This window comes from Solanum dulcamara, chromosome 4 (genome assembly GCF_947179165.1).
Source record: "Solanum dulcamara chromosome 4, daSolDulc1.2, whole genome shotgun sequence".
Lineage (NCBI taxonomy): Eukaryota > Viridiplantae > Streptophyta > Magnoliopsida > Solanales > Solanaceae > Solanum > Solanum dulcamara.
Window position 1 is genome coordinate 72,967,501 of NC_077240.1, and position 23,579 is coordinate 72,991,079.

Consider the following 23,579-nt stretch of genomic DNA (forward strand, 5'->3'; position numbering starts at 1 on the left):
TAACTGGAATGATTCTTTTCTTCCCATTTTTGATAGGCTTTTCCAAAGATGAAGTGTTGGGCTATAACTGTAGATCTTCAAGTGTGACGGACACAGATTCAAAGTCACAATTTGGGGTAATTTTCTCTTGTAATTAGCTCTTATTTGCTCAATTTTGATGCCACATGATCTAAATCGAAGTTTTTATTTACTTCTCTCTTTGCAGATAAAAGAATGCATCCAAGATGAACAACCAAGTACCTTACGTATGTTAAATTACAGGTTGGATCCTGGCCCTGCAAGTTATTTATTTAGACGAGTATTACTTCTCTAGACTCAAGTCTCTTGTGGTTACATAATTTCTTTCAGAAAAGACGGAACCTCATTTTGGCTTCACATTTCGCCTGTCCGGAATGCCTCTGGAAAGGTAAGATTACTTGACAATAATTCGTTAGATCTCTTGGCATATCATCAAAATCTTCAAATGCCTATTTAAATGGAGATCCTTCTTGTCATATTCCTTATGATATTCTTCAGTACTGGTGAATGAACTTTATGTATTTGCACATTTCTTTGAGAACTCTTTCGCAGTAGAAGCAATTTTATTTGTTACTTAATCTCTGTTCACTTTTTACATAGATAGGAAAGGAGACAGCGCTCTCAAGAAGAATGCTGTTCATAGTATAAGCAAGTTGGCTAAACAATTTCCGAATAAATTCATATAGATGAGTAAGCTGAGGCCAAGCCATATTTCTACATTCTTTTGACATATCTGTTTCAAGATTTGAGATAGTCTTTCAGATGCGATATTGGTTCTCAGGCATGATGCCCGACGCATCAAGAGTAACAGATGAAAACTAAATCTTATTTCTTCAAGGCTAGGCTAGCAAATGATATTTCATCATATTTGAATGTCACCTGTAGGCGACTGGATGAGTCCCAATGCTCTTGATCTCAAGTTTGTATCGACATATTTCATAAACTTAAGAATGAAAAGTTTTTGTTTGACGTCCATCATTTTGTGTTGTATCTAGTTAGCAGTCTCTAGAACTAATCAAATAAAATATTTAATTTTAGGATGTCTAGCCAATCTCTATGGATACGTCTTGCACTTCATAGTGGAAGTGATGCTTTAGTTAGACGTTGTTGGTGAGACGAAGGCAGTAGAAAAGTGAAACCAGTTCCTTTTTTGAGGGAGTTGTGGGAGGTCCAGCCAATTGAAACGCTGGAACTCATCACAGCAAACATTTCAAATGTGATTGTTTTCATTCAGGTTGTTATTTACTGCTGGATTGTTAACTGCAGACACAGTAAGAAGAAATGCAGCCTAAACTACAGAAATATGCAACAACTTAGGCTGGGCTAAATTTCCGCTCATTTCTTGTCATAATAGTTAGTAACTCTATCCCTCATTTGGATTGATAGGTTGCATACTTTGTCGCTGTTGAGGGTGAAGATAATAGCGAGACTAAGGAGAATCAAGGGTTGAGACAGCATGGTGTCATTGCTGCTGTAAAAGTTGCTGTGAGAGGCTTGTCAATGGGTGTGAGAACATGCTAGTTCTTGCACAAACTGATTTCTTCTGTCCTTTACAAATGTTACTACCTCACAGTTCTCGTTAGCACCAGATGAAATGCATACAGACAAGATTATAAATAAGGTAAATAGTTTTGCTGGAGTGGATGTGTATATCAAGGCGTCGGCATCAGACATATATGTGTATAGTGAAAAGAGTGGTCAAGCAGAATATTATGTATTTGTTAGTCCCTTTTGTTGAAGTCACTGTTTTTATTTGCAGTTAAGTCTTAAGGAAATAAAGAAGCACCAAAAATAATGGAGATGCGGGGTATCGATCCCCGTACCTCTCGCATGCTAAGCGAGCGCTCTACCATCTGAGCTACATCCCCTGTTTGTTTGTTATTGTTGAGATTACTCTATTTTACGGTAACTTTCCTAATGTTGGAATTTCTATTGATAATGCATGAAACGTGATGGAGCATTAAATTTTAAACGATCGAACATATTGCCAATTTCAAACTCAAATAAATGAACTGAAAAGGCAACAAAGACTAATTGATTTCATGGTTCATTCTTACATTATATAAATGAATATATATGAAATGACATGGTTGGTGAGGATTTATATATCCGATCTCAATTGGTTTGGAACAAACACGTCGTTGTAAGTTACAACTTGTAACGTTATCAATTAGATCCATAACTATCTTTAACCAATAAAACCCACCAAAATCGAAAGATTAAGCCTAGAAAATTTAAACAGAATGGCCCCACGTCCCCACCCCATTGTTTTTTTTTACATGTAGGAAGATACATTAGGTAAATCACAATTAGTTAAAAAAATCATAGTGGTTAGAGAAGTTATCTGAAAATTAGATAAATTAGGTATATCCCTTTCTCTCTCTTTTTTTGTGTTTAAATCACATCCACTAACAATGTATGTAAGTATTACACCATCAAGTCAACTTTACCTGTTGTTAGAGATGATTTACTATATTAAGATTATGAATTTTACTTTTTATGAAGGATTATTTGTAAATGTCATTTGGGTAACACCCCATGAATTATTTAACTCACAACTCAATCTTCCATAAGTGATGGGAACTAAAATGTCAATAAACTAGAACGAAAACCTGGAGAAAAAAAAATAGAACGACGGAAAAAACAATATAGTCACGACCCTTCAATTAGAAAAGAAGAGATCTTTGGCAAGGACCCTTTCAAGAGATATCAGCATGCAAACAAACCAACTGAATATATAGAAAGACCAAATGTACCAAAGAATTTCAACTTTCTTTTACTAAAACGATGATCAAGTTTAACTTTACATAGCCAAGTAACGAACCTGTATTGGATAGGGGTCAAAGAATGGTGAGGAAATGACTACAAAATTTTACATGGAACCCAAGACTAATCATCAAACAATTGTCTAGAAGCAAAAAACATCACAGCTTGGTAGAACTTCCAACAGAATCAAATTTGTAAGTCCTTTAACCACATAGGATCTGTTGATCTTTCAAATTCCGAAGTAACTTGGCAGGGACATGCTCTTATGTAACAATGAGAAGATTGTTTTCGTGTCCGTTGTTGTGAACAATGGGCCTCAAAGGATCAATTTTCCATATGCCATCAACAACGAACTTGATCTGCATGAAAAATAAATGAGAGACTTGGTACATCACCGGATAGCACAGTATGATATCAAATTCATTGCAATCATTAAAACCCACCTCATATCTGCCTGGATACAGCTTTAGGTTTACAGAAAAAACACCCGTGCTCGATCTTTCCATCTTTCTCTGCATTTCAATGCATCGTATCATGCTGCTAGTCAAGGACAAGAAGCTCCTTGAAATCAACATCACAAAGTTTGTACAAGGCCTTTTAGGGGAAGGGAACATAGAGATGTGCAGTTTTCGTTATTAAAGATACCGCCAAGACATCATTCTTCAAGACATTTGATGCTTTAGGAACAAACTTGGTAAAATAGACTTGATGGCACACAAAACTGGTTCCTCTCCTAATTTCCAAGTGACTTTCTGGAAAGCAAGGATTGAAGAAGTGCACCTTGACTATGAAGTCTCCATTTCACTAACGCTCTGTATCTGATTTGGATTAGTAAGTAGAGAAAATCCTGATTTTTGCTAGTCCATCGTTTCATTTTATATGTCTTAGTTTCAGTGGAACAAAGTTTAAGAATGTATGTAAGAAAGACTTATGAAACTTGTGATCTTAAATAAAGCTTTATATAAGATATCAAAAATACCCCTTAAATCTTGTGGTTTCAAATATACCATGTTATTCCTAATGAGGGAATATCATTAAAGGGGAAATGGGAATGTTCGGAAAAAAACTTACTAGATACAAAAAGGTGGCATTTTGAAATAAACTAAAAAAGAAAGTAAGACCCAGATTGAAACGGAGGGATTATATTCTTCAGTTTCTTAATAAGTGATCAGATACTATTGTGATTAGATCCATACCTCTTCTTGCAAACCCTCCTTGCATCCCACCACCAACAAAATAAAAGAGGAAAGAAAATATTGTGAAGGCAATAAGTCATGCGATTTGCTGGAGTCGAGTCAGCAAAGCATATTGCACTGGATAGTAATTGAGTTTACCCCCTAAAAGAGAATCTTTGACTTTCCTGCTCTAGCCAAACAAAACTAAGTTGTGAATTTCTCTCACATTGTCCACAAGAAAAGCTAAATGTTGACTCTATGGTGACACTTCTAAACTAAACCAAGCAGAAGATGATGCCCTTACTGTTATCATTGGTAACACATCATCTTCATCTTAAACAACAAAAATAAGATTAAGTTGGTCTGGACAATCACATTAAAGAAACTATGCATGACGTTTTGACAGTAAAAACATGTCTCCTATTTACTATTATTGATGTAGAAGCAAGATGAAACCTGAGTTGTCCATCCATCAAAAGAACCTACTAGAAGAACCTCTGAGGCGGAGTTAGGCCAAACAATCCAAGCAGTACGAAGAAGTTGTAAAGCTTTACTAGCCCTATCAATCCTCTTCTGCTTCTCGCCTAACATCTTCTGTGCATCACTGAAAATGTATAGTAGGAAAACTCAGTTTTGGTTAAGATATCTAGTCAAAAGTATGTATATTAAAATGAATGAGATGTGACCAGACTTCATTGCAAGTGTCATTTTCCCCTCAAGCACAGCCAGCTTTGCACGAATCAACCTCAATCTCTCCCGGGATTTGATGGATTCATTCTCTTGAAACTCCCATGCATCAGAATCACTTGGGGAGCTTCCAAAAACCTAAGGAAGAAGTCGTGAAGTTACCTAACCATACTAGCACTATCCCATTAAACAATGCTCCCTTTGTTCCAATCTATGAGACATTCTTTCCTTTTTAGTCTATTTCAATAAGAATGACAGTCTTTCTATATTTAGAAACAATTAACTTTAAACTTCTCATTTTACCTTTAATGAGATGATTTATAGTCGCAAAAATATCTATGATTTGTTTTAGACCATAAGTTTCAAAATCTTTCTTTCTTTTTCTTAAACTATTTGCTGAACACCCTCACATGAATTGGGACGACGGGAGTAAATAGTTAGCAGAACTTTGTTTCCAATTAAGATGTCTATATAGTAAAAAAAAGGGGCAGCCCGGTGCACTAAAGCTCCCGCTATGCACGGGGTCCGGGGAAGGGCCTGACCACAAGGATCTATTGTACGCAGCCTTGCCCTGCATTTCTGCCAGAGGCTGTTTCCAAGGCTTGAACCCGTGACCTCCTGGTCACATGGCAGCAACTTTACCGGTTACTCCAAGGCTCCCCTTCAAATACCTAAGTATTTTCTCCTTTAGACAGAATCGTTGAAGAAAATATTTGGTAAATAATTCCCTTAAGGCATAGATTTCGCAAGAGCTTTTGGGTTGGTGGTAGCCAATTTGAGTTTCCCGAAGAAGGAAGAGCACTATGTTACCTTCCATGTGGACCTAACTATGTCTTAACACAGCCTTTCACTTGTGGACCTAATTCATTTTCCTGAGTCATGCATTTGGAAACACTTAAATCCATGACCAATACCTTCCCTTGGCTCTGATATCATGTTAAAGATTGTGAACCACATTAAAAAACATAAGGTATATATTGAGAGGGGATACTCCTTTATTTAAAATTAATGTCTTAACAGTATTATTTTCAGCTTTTCTATGGGAAAGGGTGTGAAGTCGAAGGAAGCAATTTTAGGCATTGAGTCTAAACTCCTAAGAGAACTTTTGGGTAGGTTGATGTTAGCAAAAAGTGTTTGGAAATGTGATAAAAAAGTTTTGTTTGACAAGCAATTATGTAATGATCACAAACAAATCATGGTAAACAAATTTATCGATGAACTCCCTGTTGACATCTATCCAACAAATAACGATACACAATTCTTTTTGGTGGAATAATTGCATCGGCAGGAAAACACAGCCAAGCTAATCCATTATTTTACATAAGAACAAAAATATATGATGCTAGGAAAATTGTCATTAGCAATTTTGAGAAACAAAAGATACATATTTCTACCTATCTGTCTAAGCCTTGGTGGACAGAGTTACCCGGTACTTGTGCTGGCAAGAGGTAACAAGTACCCCATAAAATTAGTGGGGAAAGTTGGCCCAGACACCGGGTTATCAAGAAGAGAAAAAAGATACAGATTAATACCTCCTTCGAACGTAACTCCTCACTATTGGATTTCAATGAGCAGAGTGTCAAGGATAGCTCAAGCTCTAAATGTTGAAGCCGAGTGCTTATCCCATTGTGGTTGTCGTTTTTCGATCTTCGTAAAGCTTCAGTTCTACTCTCTGTGATATTAACTACATCATCTCCCGAAGCTTCGCTGGTACCTTCAATCCAACTTTTACCCAGGGCAGCCTCACCAGCTGTTCATAGAAGTAGACCAGTAGTGAAGCGAGGTTACAACTTACAATCTATAAACAGAATTAGACAAAAGAATGGGAATACCTTCAAAATCAATTTCCTGAAGGCCTGCACGTTGTTTGCTCCATTTTCTCCACATGGCTGGTGAAATGCTATGGTTAAACTCCTCGTCACTTCGAATGTCTTTCATGGGGCTACCTTTACTGAGGCTACCATTTTTCCCTTGGTCAGTCCTGTCTTTTACAGTGTAACAGAAATGACATCTCATGATTATGAATTTAAATGTTTACAAACAAAATACTCAGGAATAAATATTTCTAGTTCAAAAAGTTAAGGAAAACAGTTTCAGATTCAAAGAAATTTAAAAGATATCTACGACATAGAACACAAAGGTTATAATGATTAAACAGCAAATCAATGCGGTAACTAATAGATTCTTCAACCATTTTGTTGATAACATGTCATCCTGCTTTCTGATTAACTAATTTACCTGCATCAGTAGTTCCAAAGCTTCTTTCATCTATGTTGTCCCTACTTGAATTACGAGAAATATGTCCATGTTTTCCCAGATCAATACCAAGAGATGAGTTCCTCTCTTTTTCTAGTCGACTCAATATCCCTTCAATCCCGCTATCTTCCTCTGCTACAGTTTCTCTGTTGGGAAGGGAGAGGAAAGAAGAAAAGAAGATACCAATGAACGATTTTTCACACAACAAAAATATAACCCGCGATGAATAGCTAGGAGATAAATAGATGGAGATAATCATTTAGAGATATGCTTCTAGTTTCTTATTATTTTTTTTCTGGTCATCCTGAGTTTTGTCTTTTCTCACTCTTGTTACTAGTAGTACTGAGCTATGAAGTTAGACTTCACTTCGCTTGGTAATCCCATCTACCTCATTCTTCTATTGCGTTGGTTAATTGTAACTATAAGCTTCACCATTTATCAAGTCTCTGGTTCTATCCCTGTCAAACAACCAACCTCTGGAGCTAAGTGTGAATAGTGAAAGAAAGGAAGGGAAGCTTTTATTTTTGTTTACATGTGGAAGGCAAGTGTTAAAGCCAATCTTAATGAAAAAAATTTGAATAGAATAAAGAATCACATATGTCAGATAAGATTTAGTAAAATTGCAAAATGGCAGAACAAGCGCAATTCCATATCCACAATATCAAACATAACATAAAAGTTATGGATCATGTATCCAGAGTCTACTGCCCAAACTAATCTGGATTCACGTAGGAAAGGTCCTTACTAAAAGCAAAGCAATAACAATAACTAAAAGAAAGCACATTTCCAGTGTAAGGAACCTCACATCGATCTACCAGAGGACAAGGCAGGAAAATGAGCTTCATTCTCATGTAATAAATCACTCTCTTGACAACTCTCGACTCTTCTATGAAACTCCTCAATGTCAAAATGCATTTCCACAGTCTCAACTTCATTAACATTCACAGTGTTCGTATCATCATCCTCAGCGTCCCAACCAAACAAAAACCACCCTCCTCTGTTCTTTATAGCTTCTACCAAATCCACCCGTCCAGCTTTCTCCAATTCTTTCATTGTTGGAAAAGCATTTGGGTTCTCAGATAACTCCATGAAAGCCAAAATCTCCTCTTCCAGCTCCATATCCCCTTCACTTCCCAACCCTTTCCTACACCAGCAATATGCACTATCCCCGGCTCTTTTCTTGCTAAGCTTAAAAACCCGAAAAGACCCCATATCTTTTTCCAATACAAGATTAAAAATGGAATCTTTTCTTCGGGAGTGAAGTCTTTTTCGGGGAATAGGTGGAAAACTCAAATGGGTTGGCGTAAAAATGAGTGAAACCATCGTTCAGGCATTTCTTCAAACAGTTGGAGGCCACCTGAAGAAACTGCAATTAATGAGATTCTGAGTTTACTATAATGAATACTTTTAGAGGCATCGAATGAGTGTGAATATAGTTGTGTTATTCACACACTTTTCAGGCTTTGTTTTTGTTTTTGCGAGTTGCTTTGTGTCTCTGGCCCTGTTTTTGAAGATTTGGTTTTGTCCATTAAGGCCAATGGAGAGGAAGGCTCGAAAAGTTACATTCTTATCCAGGTAGGCATATGTTATAATGTGAAAATCTATATTATTATAAAAAAAAAAATGAATATAAATATTGATAGACCAAAATATCTATTAAAAGTGGATTGACTTTTTTGTCTTTTTTATGTTAAAAATTTCTCCCATTTGAAAAATTACTAATAGGTATTAATTTAATTTTATACTATGACTAAACAAAATATATTTTTATTAGGACTAAGTATTATTGCTGGATACATATTATCCTACTAATACTATGAGTTTAACATTAAATCTATTTCAATTAAACTATGAGGAGAGAATTTCTACATGATTTATGATATTGATTGACCAAAATATCCATTAAATATTGAACAACTTTTATATTCTTAATGAATTAATATTTAATAGTTATAACTTTAATTAATTTCAAAGTCATACATATTAGCATAATAATTAAATAACAATTATTTAAAGAAAATAGTAAATGCATTAGTACATTCAAACGTACTAATGCATATTATTGCCTATATTGTCTCATAATATAGGGGTCGAGGATCACTTTCCACTCCCGCCCTTCTTGAGTAGTAGAGACATATGTTGGACATATAATGTAGAGTCTATGTAGTCAAGTTTACTATCTTCTTATGATTCATGATTTTATACTCTTTCTTATGCTATGTTCCACTTTACTTGACATTATGTATGCTTAATGATATGTCAAGAGGCATGGTTGGAGCCCTTCTTGGTTTTGATTGTCATGTTACTACTAGGCCTTAATTCAAATCGTGACAATTCATCATTTAAAAATATAAAATAAAAAAATAATAAGCAATTTTATATAATGTACGACCTGTCTCCGTCGTTAGAATACGCCAATGGAGAAGGATTTCGAGCCAGAAAAATTTTGATAGTAACTTCAGAAAATTTGAGCCTAGGCCAAACTTGGACGAATTTTGAGTCAGGTGAAATCTAGGGTGATCATGTGCATGATGGGAGGTCAAATCTATAATTTTATTGGACAGGATAATATCCAAGATGATACGGAGTATTTACAACTACGCAGTATCGCATTTGGACAAGTAAAACTCTCTGAATTGAATTTGGCGTGAAGGGTATAATTTTAATACATCTTTGAAAGGGGTGTGTTGTGAAATGGGGGCTTGGAGCACAAAATCCGAGCTCACTCTTTCTGCATATCCCGCCAGAGTACGATGGGTCCCGTCAGAGCGGGACAGTCGCGACTTAAGTTGTGAAAAAGTTCAGAAACGGTCTTTTTCTACAAAATCATTTTCTAAAACTTCAAGAGGAGACCTAGGGAGAATTCTACCAATTTCCCATGGATTTCCACACTTAAGGTAAGGTTTTTACTCCCTCGATTCATACCCTCATTCCTAGAAACTAAAAATTATGGGTGGTAATTATTGAGGGAGGGTTTGAACTAAAAATCTATGGTGGGAATTAGCCCTAGGGTAAGGTTAGGATAAAGGGTTGGCCTAGGTTGTGAAATTATGTTATATTTCCTAATAGTTGGGTCATTGTGTTGATCCTTTATATGTATTTACTGTTTTCTAAACCAAGAACGAGAAGAACAAATCTGGAAAGGGAAGGCTCTTGCATTGTAAGGTTTTTGAAGCTTGAATTTGAGGTAGATAATGGTCTAGTTTCTCGTATGTGTTTCATCTACTTGTTAAATTGCTTCATGATATGCATGTATGTATATGAATAGGAAAACATGCTAGATTATGTATGAAATGATCACTTGCTGGCCTGTCTATATGATGAACTTGTTCTTGATGATATAAATATTGTAAATACTAAATGTATTTATGATTATGGTACCTTTAGATCGGGTGTCACGTTCCGACACATAATTTAGATCGGGTGTCACGTTCCGACACATATTTGGATGGGGTGTCACGTTCCGACACATAATTGGATTAGGTGTCATGTTCCGACACAAAGTTGGTTGTTTGTAGGACCCTTGAGAGGACCCTGATGTGAAGTTATAGCATGCAGAAGTTATTGAGTTATGATATTGCTGAATAATAGTTGAACTTGAGATTGGTTGACTTATTATGTATATGTATATGCCTATTGTGTTGAATTTACTTGTCTATGATCCGCTTATTGACTAACCGCGTGATCCTACCAGTACACCGTTATTTTTGTGTACTGACACTACTCTTGCTCTGCCTTTTGTTAAGTATAGGGCATATTCAGCCGGTTGCGGAGAGACCTCGATTGAAAGATTAGAAGTTTGTTCAAAATCCAAGGATGAGCTATTCTGTCATGCTGCTGTGGACTTTTCCATTAATCTCAGACCTTCTTTCGGGACTCAGATGTTTAGACAGTGTTTTAGAATTTTGACTTCTGTTTGGGGAGTGTTTCCCCTTTTCTTACATTGACACTGGTTAGAGTTTTGGAACGGGCGACTTTCAGTTCCTAGGATATGTTGACTTCCGCATTTTCATAGTTATTAAAATTGTTGGCTGAATTTATGGAAACTCAGTATTATTTTCTGGTTATATTTCTGCTTCTGCAAGATTTTTAATATTTATTTCTTAAGTTGATAAGCTGGGTTGTAGAAATGGTTCTCCCACTGAAATAAGTATTGTGGATGTCAGCCACCACAGATCGAGGTCATGACATATAACCAACACAATTAACTCTAAAATAAATTAATTTTATTGTCATGATATCCCATTCTCCTAAAATTGTTAAGGCTAAAAATGTTAAAATTCTTGAAAAACATCAAGTGACAGTGGTTCAACTCAAGTGGTGGAGCTCGAGAATAAGAAATCACTTATTGTTCTTTGTGCGTTGGAAACATGAAAATAAATCTAACAAATTCTCATGAATTATTCAGAGAGTAACAAGTCCAACAGTCACTATCACTTAAGTAGCCACACAAAAAGCAAATCATTTTATTTTAACCTATTAAAGAAGCATCTAAGCAAGTGAAAGTAAGATAATGCTCAAGAAGAAGTATCGTGAAAGTAAGATAATCCTCGAGAATTCATAAATCAATAATTTTTAGTGACTATGTTGTATATCTTCAAGAGTGTTATTATGATATTGGATTAAAAGATGATTCATTCTTATATATATATAATGAGTGGAGTAAACTCTACACTTTGTTATGATGCCACGAAAGAAGAGTTGAAATTTATGTAAAATCTCGTTGAATTATCAAGAGCCTCCACGTTGAGATTCAAATGGATTAATAAAATCAAAAGTGACTCATGTGATAATATTGAACGATATAAAACTAAATTTGTAGATGAGGATTTCACTCAAAAAAAGATATTGATTATCATAAAATCTTCTTTTATCAAAGTAGAATTCATTCAGAATAATCATGACATTAGTAGCTCACTTTCATTTATATATATATAATGGAGATCTTAAAGAGATGATATACATGTGTTAGCCTGAAGAATTTTTTGATAAGAATGAAAGTTACCTTATTTGTCAGTTGAATAAATTTATTTATGAACTAAAATTGACTTTCCGTAAAAAATATATTAAGTTTCATAATACTATTTTTTTTGTTTGAATTACGGAAAATATCATTGATTGATGTATAGTTTAAAAATAAATTTTTAAAAAATCATATTTTTAGCCTTTTGTTTGAATGTATTTTACTTACTGATCCTGATTTGAGGTAGTTGAAAGTAATGAAACAGTTTCTTATTTAGAATTTTGAAATGAAGGATACGGGTGAAACCACCTAATTCTATGTTATTGGCATAGATATTTCTAAAGATAGATCTCAACTGTTGTTTAGACTATCTCAAGGGTTCTACTTTAAAAAAAAATTGAAAAAAATCTCATTTTATCAATGTTCACAAAATGTATTGAGACAAGACAAAAGAAAAGTCATTCTATATGCTTCACTTGTTGAAAGGAACTCTATTATGATCTTACGAATCTAAAGATCTCAAAATGGAAAAACGAACATGCAAGTAAGCGCGAGAGAAGCGGAGCACAAAACCTTATATATACATAGGTCTGCACTAGATCAGATATTGCCTTTGCTGTAAAAATGATTGATAGATATTAAAGTAATCATGATCTCGATTATTAAAAAATTGATAAAAATATTTTGAAATATTTGCAAGAAATCAAAAATCGTAAACTCATCTAAAAATATTCAGACTCATTGAAGATAATTGGATGTTTAGATTCTTATTTGAGTGTATGTAAAAATAGTGATAGATCTACCTCTGAATTTTTTTTTTGTTGTTGAAGGTGTTGTCTTGAAAATGTGTCAACTGTCAAGCAAATCATTTTTGTAATATCCACAATGAAAGTTGAATATATAACATGTTATGAAGCTACATCACAGATGTTATAATTGAAGTACATTATTTGGACTTTAAAAGGTTATTGGCTTTCTTCCAAAGTGCATTAAATTTTTTTTATTATATCGACATAAATTTTGATGGTTAGAAAATATGTAAAAAAATGAGATTGAATTTTGAGTTTGATAATATAATTTTTTTATATTATTTATTTGATGACGAAAGATTTATCAGCTAACGTTTTCAAGAATTAGATAACTTATATGAAACTCACAAATTCATTTTGATTTTACTTTATTCTTTATAAAAATGAAACCCGCAAGCTCATTTTGATCATACTTTATTCTTTATAAGTTTGTCTAGATACTATCATTTCTTCGTTATACATGAAAATGCACATTTTAAATTTCATGTATTATATTGTGATCACTAGATCAATAAAATTATTGAACATTTTGTTAGACTATATTATACATCATAATACATGAAAGGAAGTGTTTTATTTAAGAACATGACCGTCATGATTCATGTAGAAATATGTTCTAGTTAAAGTGATTGCAGTAATAATTAAGTCGGGTGAATAAAGTCTGTGCCCATTTTACTATATTTTTCATTCATAAAAAATTGTTTGATTTTAATTTGTGAACTAAGCGGGAGAATGTTGAAATATTACACATTTTTTTTAGAGATTTTAATATAGCCCAAATATTTGATAATTAAATATTGACCTTATTTTTTAATAACTAAGTTAATTCAAGTTATGCGTGTTCAATAATTTTCTTAATTGAAGAAAATTATAAATTTTGAGTTCCTAAAAAAATCGTATTTAACAAGAAGTCCTTAGGATTTGCTTAAAAATCCGTAGCCTACACATAAATGCATTTGTGACTCTATCAATCTGGCTCACAGTGAAATAGACATAGGGTAAAGAGTTCATGACCTTGCTACAAATCGATCTTTTTTTAAGTTTTTTTGTCTACTACACTTAAACAACTATGGTTGAAGGTATGTTCCTATTTATTTTTTGCTGAATTTTGACTTTAGATCTATGTTGAAATTCAACAAATAATACTTGTAGTGCTCTATTTGTGTGAAGTCGATGCACGTCATTTTTCTGATATCTTCTTTTCATAGTTATAAATATTGTAGCTTTTGTTTTTTATTTTTCAAATTGGATCTTAATTTTCAAATTGAATTATTACGTTGTAATTCTTTATATTTTTTATGATGGTTCATTGAAATATTTAACTTTCAATTGCCATAAAAGATTGATCTATTTCAATTATAGTCACTTAAATTGGGTTAAACAATGATTTTCGTAAATCAAATAAATAAAATGTGTATAAAGATGATATCCTTACAAAAAGATGAATTTTTAAAATTTAGAAGTCAAAAATTTGAAATAAAATATAAAATTTGTACGTTATTTTAGTAGTCAAAAGCTTGAAGTAAAAATATTTGTTAGAGCAGAAGATTAAAAAAAATGAGCTGAGATTAACAATTTGGGATTACATTTGAATTATAAGATTAAAAATATTTGAATATTTAATTTTTAAAAAATTGAATTGTGAAATAATAAATCAATATTCTTGGCATGTTAATTTGTGTTGTTCTAGTGAATGTATATTTATCGAAAGTATTTGAATCAGAAGGTCAAAAATTACTAAAATTTCATGTCAAAATTATTGGAGTCACGTAAGAGTGCTGAATATACAAATTGTAAAATAAGCCCCTATTTGGGCATCTCTTGGGGTCCGTGTCAACTCCTTCTTTATAATAACATATCTTTAACAAATAGTCACTAATACAGAAGTTGAAAGTTCTAGTCATTAAGCACGTCAGTGAAGGCGCAACAAAAAACTTTTCGCTAACATAGATTATAATAGAGTGATGAGACTGTTTCATTTTTAATTAGAGATTTTTAATTTGAATTTTGGGTATGATTTTTTTTTTGTTGGGAGCACCATTTTGAATGGGGTCTGTAATGCGTGATCTGAATTTAATCGGAGCTCCACAAACTTCGGATACTAAATGAGAAAAAAAAAAACTTTTCGATAAAATTAAATATTTTAATAGGTTCTCCGATATTTGCTTTAATTTTTATTTTTTTTGTGTTGACACTTTAGAAACTATTTTAACCATTTCTTTTTTGAAAAAATTACTTAATTGAGTGCTTTTTAAAAATTAATTACTGATTTTAGCGATATATTTTATTTATTATAATTTATAGCAATACATAGCAATATTATGATAAATCTACACTTGTATTAAAAGTAAATTATGCATACAATATAAATATATTATAAGTGTTTTAAAATATATATTATGTTTGTGTAGTAAGAAATTGACATAATGTATTATAAATCTATTAAAGTATGTGATAAATGTATTATCTATCTATAAAACTTGTATTATATATGTTTTATAAATAGTTCTCTGCAATATGTATTAAAACTGTATTATAAGTGTTCAGTGAATTTTTTTTTTATTGCTATAGATAGTAAATAATTTTTTAATATTATATATTTATGTAAGTTTTCTTTTTTTTTTTTACATGTAATAATAATGTGTGTGATAAGACAAACAATCATACAAGAACCTCTCTTGCCTCCAAACAAGACCTTTTACTAATAATTCTTTCATATATAAAATATTCAATTAATCAAAAAAAATATTATTAACTCAGAAAAAGTTTCTTTAATTATATATAGGTCATATCAAAACTTCAAATATATTATTTAAAATCCTAAAAAGATTAGCATCTATAATTAAAAGAGAGAAATATCCCACTGTTGAACTATCTATGCATTTGAAATTTGTAAAATATATTTTTTATTTTTATTCAATATTTTTATTCTATTCAATACAGATAAATCGAAAATAAATATTTGTCTTGATAAAAGCTCAACATCATTTTTCATTAACTTACATTATAGGTCATCATACAAATAAAATATATATATTTTAATTGTAAATAATTGTATAATGCAATAATAACAATCTAACATAATTAAATAAAAAAGATAATAATTTTTATTTTAACATTAACCGCGTATCAAACAAGTCTGCATTTTGGTCATTCAAAACTAGTAGATAATTCGAATTATATCATTAAGAAAAAAAAGAGACGAAATGTTATAAAACAATAAATTCACAAAAAATATAATAAAAAAGATAGAAAAAAGAATTTTATTTTTTATTTTTCAAGAGATCAAAGTATAGTGAATAAAAATTCTTTTAATATTATTCCAAAAATCCCTTCTTTTCTGCAAAAATAAATGAATATACACTTAGAGCTCATTTGGATGGGCTTAAAAAAATAACTTTTATGTATAAAATGCTTTTAGAACTTTGAAGTGTTGAAAATTATTTTTATAAATAAGCAGTTGAGTGTTTGAATAAAAGTGGTTATGTTGAAAATAAGTGTTTGAATTTTAGGATTAAAAGAATAAAAATGGTAGTTTGGAAATTTAGTTAAAATATAAAGGATATAAAAGTAATTTCAATTGTCAAACAAAATAACTTTAAGCACTTAGAAAAAAAAAAGTTAGAAATTCTAACTTTTCATTTTTGACCGACTTTAATAATTTTATGGCTTAAAGTAAGCATTAGGCAACACGTTCAAAAACTAAAACAGGTCTTATAAGTTGGTCAAACCAACTTAAAGCCCATCCAAACGGCTCTTACAATAATATATTCCATACATTATATTTATAACAAAAATATTACTATTTCATTTATAAATTGGGAAAGGTAATCCACTCCGCAGTCTCAATTCTTCTGCCTCTCTACTATACAGACCCTCCAAAACCCTTGTCATCCACCGCCGTCCACGGCGGCATACTCCTCATTTCTTCGTCAACCTCCGTCGAACCACCAATGGCATCTACGCCGGTGTCAGAACTCTCCGATGGACCAGTACTGAGCGTTATCAACAAGCGTCTCCGTGCTCTTCGCAAGAAACACAGCCGCATTCTCCAAATGGAAGAATCCCTCTCTAAAGGAAAAAATCTCAACAAAGAACAAGAAGAAACTCTTCGCTCCAAATCCGCTGTTATTGCTGCCATTGATGAGCTCGAGAAGCTTCGTCAGCCACTAGCTGCCGCTGTGGTTGAAGAAATCAACCTCGCCACTGAACAACGTCAAGTTTCTCCATCCGAATCCGCTCTTGATACAGCTGTTGAGTCGACTAAAACGGGGGAACCTGCACGGGAGGGTGTTTTGGTGGTTGAGGATTTACTTAATCTATTATACTTTGGTAGCATGTTTGATGTGAAGTCATTGCAAAGTGACTTTACACCTACGATGTTGACGAGGACTATGGAGAGAGCTTGTTGTTTGAGCTACGATTGTATGCCGGATGATGAATCAACGGACGTGATGGATCTGTTAGGGGAGAGAGATTTGGATTTGATTTCGATGCTTAGCGGGTTGCTTGTTTCACGGCCTGTTAACTCTCCCTTGTCACACAAGCACGCCCTTCAGAAATGTATTGAACGTGCAAAGCTATGGCTTTCAAAGTCCGAGCAGCCCATTGAACTCAATTCCGATGTTACTTGTGAGTATATTTTTTCTTCTCCAGAGAAAATACTGTTTTTACTTTGCTAGGAGTTGATATAGCATATATATATGTTCAGTGTCCTCATTAGTTCGGATCGAGGTTTAGTTGTTGTCATGGCCATTGTTATGTTATCCGCGCGTTTACAATTTTTACTTTGCTAGGAGTTGATATAGCATATATATATGTTCAGTGTCCTCATTAGTTCGGATCGAGGTTTAGTTGTTGTCATGGCCATTGTTATGTTATCCGCGCGTTTACAATTTTTAATTGTCAGGGAATGGATATAGAGGATTCATGTATCTGACCCTAGCTGGGTTGGAATGAGGTTTAGCTGTTGTTGTACGGAAATTTGCATTTTTAGCTAGATATGTTGATTTTTTGGGTTTTGGGATGATTATAGCTGGTTATGACCCAATTTTGCAGATGCCGAGCTGAGATCAAAGCTGGATAAGATCATTGGTTCACTATATTTTATCACAGACCCTGTTAAAGTGGAGGCAACTGCTGGTAAATATGGGTCTTATTCAGTGCCAGTAGAAGAGCATGTGGAGGCTGTTGATATACCCTTGCAAGTGGACACCCCAAGTGTGCAGTATGATCAGAAGGTAAATGCCTATTTAAGTAAAGCGTCTATAGTCTATTTACTATATGTAAGGTCTGAAAACATCTTGCAAACTTGCATGAAATCTGATTGATTGTTGGATTCACATGGACTGTGCTTGTTTCTATAATTTTTATGGCTGAATAGTAAGCTTTAACTCATTATCATTCTGTTATGTCCCTTGTTTGCAATTGTTGTGTAGTTATTGTAATTGTTGAGGTAATGTTAAGGCCCAGTGAAGCTTCAGCTTTGCTTCGCACTTTTCCTTTGCTTCGGTTACCGTGTTATTTGTTGTTGCTATTGTCTTTCTTCATTATTTTCTACTTGTCTTCTTTACTACTATATTTCCTTTTTATATTGTTGTGGATATGCTTTACTTGAGCCGAGAGTCTATCGTAAACAACCTCTCTATCCTCAAGTAAAGCATATCCACAACAATATAAAAAGGAAATACAGTAGTAAAGAAGCCAAGTAGAAAATAATGAAGAAAGAACAATAGCAACAACAAATAATACGGTAACCGAAGCAAAGGACCAGAGCGAAGCAAAGCAGAAGGTAGGGGTATGCTTTACTTGAGCCAAGTGTCTATCGTAAACAACCTATCTATCCTTACAAGGTAGGGGTAATGCTACGTACACACCACACTCTCCGGTCTATTTTGTTGTTGAAGCTCCTGCTTAAGTTGGTTTCTTACCTTGCAATTCACTTCTATGGTACTTCAAAAACAGAAGCCTCCATTCCCCACTCCTTTGAATGAACAAGATGTTCATATGGTTTGGCATGTTGGTTTTTTAACTGTAAGACTTTGCACGTGTCATATCCTCTAGGTTAGGTAATGGGGTTGTATTTCTCCCATTGTTTTGGGGGAGGGATATACATCTAAGAGGTTTGCCTTTTTTATTTTTCTGTAACATTAATGTGTGTTCTCTTTGTTATTTATTGAGTCATAAAGAGCTCATAATTTCTTCTGCATTGGTCTTCGTCATCAAAAAAAATTCTTACACATTGGTCTTCGTCAACAAAAAAAATTCTTACACATTGGTCTTCATGTGTTTTCTTATTGTGTTCTTAGATGAAAGTCCTTATGAGTGATACGAATATATTGGAGAAGATTTTCTTTGCTATTTTCTATAATGCTGTTCTAAATACCGTACAGTTGCCATCTGACTGTCCTTCAGTCAGAGGATGGAAGGCTGTGCTAATGTTACATGAATTCAATTGGGGACACATATTCAACATGCATGCTAAGAAAGTAGGCGGAATTTAGCAGATTGAGATAGTGTGTGAAGTAATAACTACACAATTCAGGGCATTTTGGATGGTAGAATTAGATAGGATTCGTGTTAAAGAAGCAACTTTAATTCATTCTCAAAATAAAGAAGTGACTTTAGCTTGCTATGCATGTCATTAAGAAATACTTCCCTTCGGGCTTGTTAATTTTTTGGATGAGTAGATTTGAAAAAACAGTTTCTTAGGAATTCATCTTAGAGTATTATATTCTCCTTAAACATGCTATTTTTACTGAAGTGTCTTTGGCAAAGTTCTTGGCTAGAACAAGCATAAAAAATGGTAGTAATATTTCTGCCTAACCAAATATTACACTATTTTCTAGTAAATTCTCAATTTTAGAATAGGAGATGGCTACGAGATTCTTCTTTGCAAGTCACTTGTGATTTTATTAAGACACTCATGTAGCCTTGTTACCAACTTACAATATGCCTTTTTCAATATGTGTTGGTTCTGAAGTGAACAAGGCTTAAACTTTTCCATTTTCTCTGTTCCAGTTCCACATCATTTTGTTCTTGTGATGCACTTAAGAGTTTAGCTGATGTGCCTGCTGGCACCCCAACCTTAACCAGAGTAGGCTTCTAGTAAATTGTTGGAAATGGGAAAAGATTTGAGTTCGAGAGTTGTGTGTGTGTGTGGGGGGGGGGGGGTAGAAGGATTGAGGTTCACATTGGTAGACTACCCAACAGATAAGCAACGACAAACCTTTTTACCTGGCTGCGTGGATAAATTTCAGGAAATGCTTTTATCTTAACGTAAAATCCGAAGATAAGAAAGTCAATAGCACAATGTAGTGCTAATAATCAATTCCAAACTCAACCTAACAATATTTGAGGGTGTAGTGGGGTTCCTTTTGAAAAAGTGGAGCAGAAGAACCAATCACCGGATGCTCAGTTGGTAAATTCCTGGCATCTATTTTCGTTCTTTGTGATCGATTCTCTATGCAATCTGCCTGTGAGAATGCTTAATCTGCATTTTGTGTTCTGAACAATGTTTTTTCTCTTCAACTGTTGTTTCTCCTTTGAAATTGTTGAATAAGTCTTCCATTTGATTGAAAATAGAGTGGTTTATGCGTATTTTTATATTAGTTTCATCAAAAGAAAAGGTCTGTATTTTCTTGCACACAACTGTTGGTGACTTCTTAACAGGGATATATATATATATATTATACTTCTTTCTTCAGCTTTGCGTTGATCGTTCTGCTTCTCTACAATGGTATAGGAAAGTAAACCCAAAAATATGGGCTATTCTTATGTGGTAAATGAACTAATAAAAAGGTAATTTTGAATGAGGGGTGTCTAATCCTTAAGGATGTTTTGCTGTCAGACAGGTAAATAAAATTATGCAGTTGGAAAACAACTATGTCAAACCTCAAGAACTAAATCCACTCAACTTTTCATTTTTGGTTATAAGGAAGTGTGCCATAGTTTTATGGTGGAAACGAGGTAAGAAGAGTAACCTTTGCTGGTTTCTATGACATTTTAGTGCTTAGGATTGTGCGGGAACTAAAATGAGATTTTTGTGCTTTTCGACTTGCAAAAGACCAAAACCTGAGATTAAGAAACAGGAGTCTCCTTTTCCTTCATAATGCAGGAAATGACTGATGAAAGTAGTTGATCTTGGAGTTAATTATGAAATGATTGATGAAAGTAGTTGATCTTAGAGTTTAACTAGGTATTCAGATGAAGTATCAATGGATAATCTGATAGGCATGGAAAATGCCAATATACTTGGATGTTGAAAAGATCTTTGCCGTCTTGATTTAGGTATGATACAACACTTCCAAAATTATAGCAAAAACAGAGCTTAGTGGAAGCAAATGGTCCATATAGACTGCACCAACTGGTTAAGATTATGCTTAGTTGTTGCATACTTATGCTGACAAGAGGCTAACTTTCTTTTCATCTAGTTAGAGACTTACAGTAGAGGCAATTACATGTGAAACTCGAGCAGCTCCAGTTTTAGACAACCCTTAATTGCCTTAAAAGACTTATTTAGTATTGAAATGAAATGTACCCTAAAAGAGTGGAATAGATGGAGAGGATTCATCAAATTAACCAACTAGTTTTAGATTGTGGCATAGTTGGTTGACTGATTGATATTGCTTGCTAATGAGTCGAATAGGAAGAGGCTTGAAAACCTGGTCAAAGATGGACTTGCATTTTTGTCTTTATGTCCTCTTCTTCGAGTTTGAACAGTTTTTGCAGAGACCCAGCTACATACTGGTCAGAGTATGAGCATAATTTTGTGAAAGAACATATTAACATCCTCTTTGCTTCAAGTCTGAAAACTTTTTGCGCAGGCCCAGAGCTACCTACTGGTGAGAGCAAGAATTTTGTGAAAAGAACTTTTAACCTTGGGTCCTTACCTTTCTTACAGTAATCTTTGGCTATATATTCTTACATTCTTTTGGCAACCTAGGCTTGCTTTTATAATTTACACTGAAACTTGTGTAAAATGTGTAAGGGACAAAACATTTTATTCTCACAAGTCTTTTATCCTTAATTTCTAGCTGTAGTAAATTTTAACTTCTTTTATCCTTAATTTGTGATTGTAGTAAATTTTAACTTTTAAGTCGTCTAAAATACAATATGAGAACCCTTCCCCATCTCTGTGTGTTTCAATGTAGTCACTACTGTTTTCTTATTAGACGATGTGCTTCGAATTTACTTGTCTTTGGAAAGGGCTATCCTTGTGTGCAGTTACATGGTCTAAAATGCATCGAGGTTTATCTGTCTAGTCTTATATCATTGTTGTTTAGTGGTCTGTACAGTAACTTTCCTTTATAATATCATTTAGCTGTGAACATTATTTTTTTCAGGAAGAAGCTATAAGCTCTCAAGCAATTGAAACTAATGAAATTCACATCAGCAATATCGAACTGCAGCAGGTATTCTTGTCCTTTCTAAGAGAGTTTAGTGGATGTATCCACTGTAATATAACATTATGTCTGTCCTTTTTATACACTTTGCAGGGGGGACAGGATATGAATCAACCTGCTGAGCCAGAAGAAGTCGCGTCTGAGGTTGAAGTCATTGACAATGTGAAGGATGCAGATTTCAATGACCAACAGTCTGTTCCCCGGAGGTCTTACCAGAATCAGAATTACAGGGGTAACCGTGGTGGGAGTGTGGGTGACCGTCGTGGATACTCCAATGGCCGTGGAGGACGGGGCAGAGGAGGGTCCTACCAGAATGGTCGCAATCAATACTACGACCAATCTGGTAATTACCAACAGAGAAACTATAATAACTATAGGGGAAGGAGTGGCAGGGGTACAGGTGGTGGCGGAGGTTATAATCATTACGCTTCAGGTGATCAAGCTGGTAGTTACTCTGCTGCTGATTTAAGGTGATTATAGATCCCGTTTACTTGTCAAGCTGTTTCCCTATTTTATATGAATGCACACAAGTGTTTTCTGCTTGCTCGTGCATCATCCTGGACACTCTTTTTAAGCTGAAAGAATTGGGGAACGTGTTATTGTCAATTTGAGAAAGAATAGAGCCGTTGTAGCCTTTTCAGATATCGTTTTACTTTTTTTAGCGCTGAACCTTGTTAACATTTGCTAGTTTTTTTATTGCGGCTGCAGATATGAAATGTGAAGGTTCGATTTGTATCAATATGCTACTTTCCCAATTACAGCTTTGTTCCACACAACCAAATCCAGTATGTTTAGCCCATACTTTTGCACCCTTTGAATTTTATGGTAGTCAACACTCATTTTGTTTGCAACATTTTTGTGTAAAAACTTAAGATTCTTTACTCTAAATTAAAACAATGTTCTATAAGAACAGTTGAACAATTTAAAAGTAAAAACTCAGCAAACACCTAACTAAATAAAACAGATTTGCTTCATCACCTATCTAAATCAATATTATAGCAAAACGATAAAATCATAAATATATATAATGAAAAGGGGATCGCAACTCTCTCTAACATCTCTCTAAAGAATAAAGCTCTCTACTAAGGCACTATTGTCATCAAGACGAATATGGGGTGGGACCCACCTCCGGATCTCGAAAAATTTCGTTCAAAAGATAGAAACGAAGATAACGACGACACGAATGCAACGCAAGTCGTAGCATCGGAAAATTCCACCCGTAGCCCCTCCAAAGTGCAAAATCAGTCGGCGATCACTGTAGCACTGTCGGAGGAGCAAATTGCCTGGGTTCATCGCATCAATGATTTGGAGAAAGCTGGGCTGATTCGAATCGAACAAAAAATTGGGGAATCATCAGCATTGCAAGAACTACACAATATGCAAAAATCAGATCATTTGAACCATCCAATGTCGAGATATTCACTGGCGGCTGATGGAGGAGTCGCGACTGGTCCGCCGCCGGTGCGAGCAAGTTCCGGCGACATTCGAAGGGCGCTCAACC

The 23,579-nt window shown here is 34.1% G+C and overlaps 3 protein-coding genes and 1 non-coding gene across 12 annotated transcripts in view; 2 read left to right on the forward strand and 2 right to left on the reverse strand.

The window, feature by feature from the left end:
* LOC129887569 (protein TWIN LOV 1-like) overlaps positions 1-1,948 on the forward strand; it is a 4,146-nt gene extending 2,198 nt beyond the window's left edge. For 4 of the 5 annotated variants that reach the window (XM_055962722.1, XM_055962723.1, XM_055962721.1 and 1 more), the window contains exons 5-8: positions 37-116; positions 206-261; positions 349-406; positions 1,405-1,948. In XM_055962722.1, coding sequence (XP_055818697.1) covers positions 37-116; positions 206-261; positions 349-406; positions 1,405-1,539 — 329 coding nt within the window. In that variant the 3' untranslated portion in view covers positions 1,540-1,948. The remainder of the gene's footprint in view (positions 1-36; positions 117-205; positions 262-348; positions 407-1,404) is intronic. The other variant, XR_008766436.1, reaches the window with a different exon arrangement.
* Positions 1,814-1,886, reverse strand: TRNAA-AGC (transfer RNA alanine (anticodon AGC)). The gene has a single exon. It is a non-coding gene; the product is annotated as a tRNA-Ala (tRNA).
* An 823-nt stretch (positions 1,949-2,771) lies between the features above and the next one.
* Positions 2,772-8,488, reverse strand: LOC129887570 (protein PTST homolog 2, chloroplastic-like). Of its 5 annotated transcripts, none has more exons than XM_055962724.1 (8): positions 7,708-8,488; positions 6,885-7,048; positions 6,479-6,631; positions 6,179-6,396; positions 4,651-4,784; positions 4,416-4,563; positions 3,228-3,296; positions 2,772-3,143 (listed from the first exon to the last, which is right to left on the reverse strand). In XM_055962724.1, exons 1-8 carry the CDS (start codon positions 8,223-8,225, stop codon positions 3,048-3,050), a joined length of 1,500 nt encoding a protein of 499 aa, XP_055818699.1. In that variant the 5' UTR covers positions 8,226-8,488; the 3' UTR covers positions 2,772-3,047. The 5 variants fall into 5 exon arrangements, 3 of the variants coding, with proteins under 3 accessions (XP_055818699.1, XP_055818700.1, XP_055818701.1); XR_008766438.1 differs by having other exon boundaries at positions 3,065-3,143; positions 3,228-3,321; XM_055962725.1 differs by lacking the exon at positions 6,885-7,048 and having other exon boundaries at positions 6,479-6,627.
* Positions 8,489-16,482: 7,994 nt separating this feature from the next.
* On the forward strand, positions 16,483-22,817 carry LOC129887572 (uncharacterized). The gene is made up of 4 exons (XM_055962727.1): positions 16,483-17,306; positions 17,733-17,914; positions 22,019-22,087; positions 22,172-22,817. Exons 1-4 carry the CDS (start codon positions 16,628-16,630, stop codon positions 22,550-22,552), a joined length of 1,311 nt encoding a protein of 436 aa, XP_055818702.1. The 5' UTR covers positions 16,483-16,627; the 3' UTR covers positions 22,553-22,817.
* Positions 22,818-23,579: the final 762 nt, after the last annotated feature.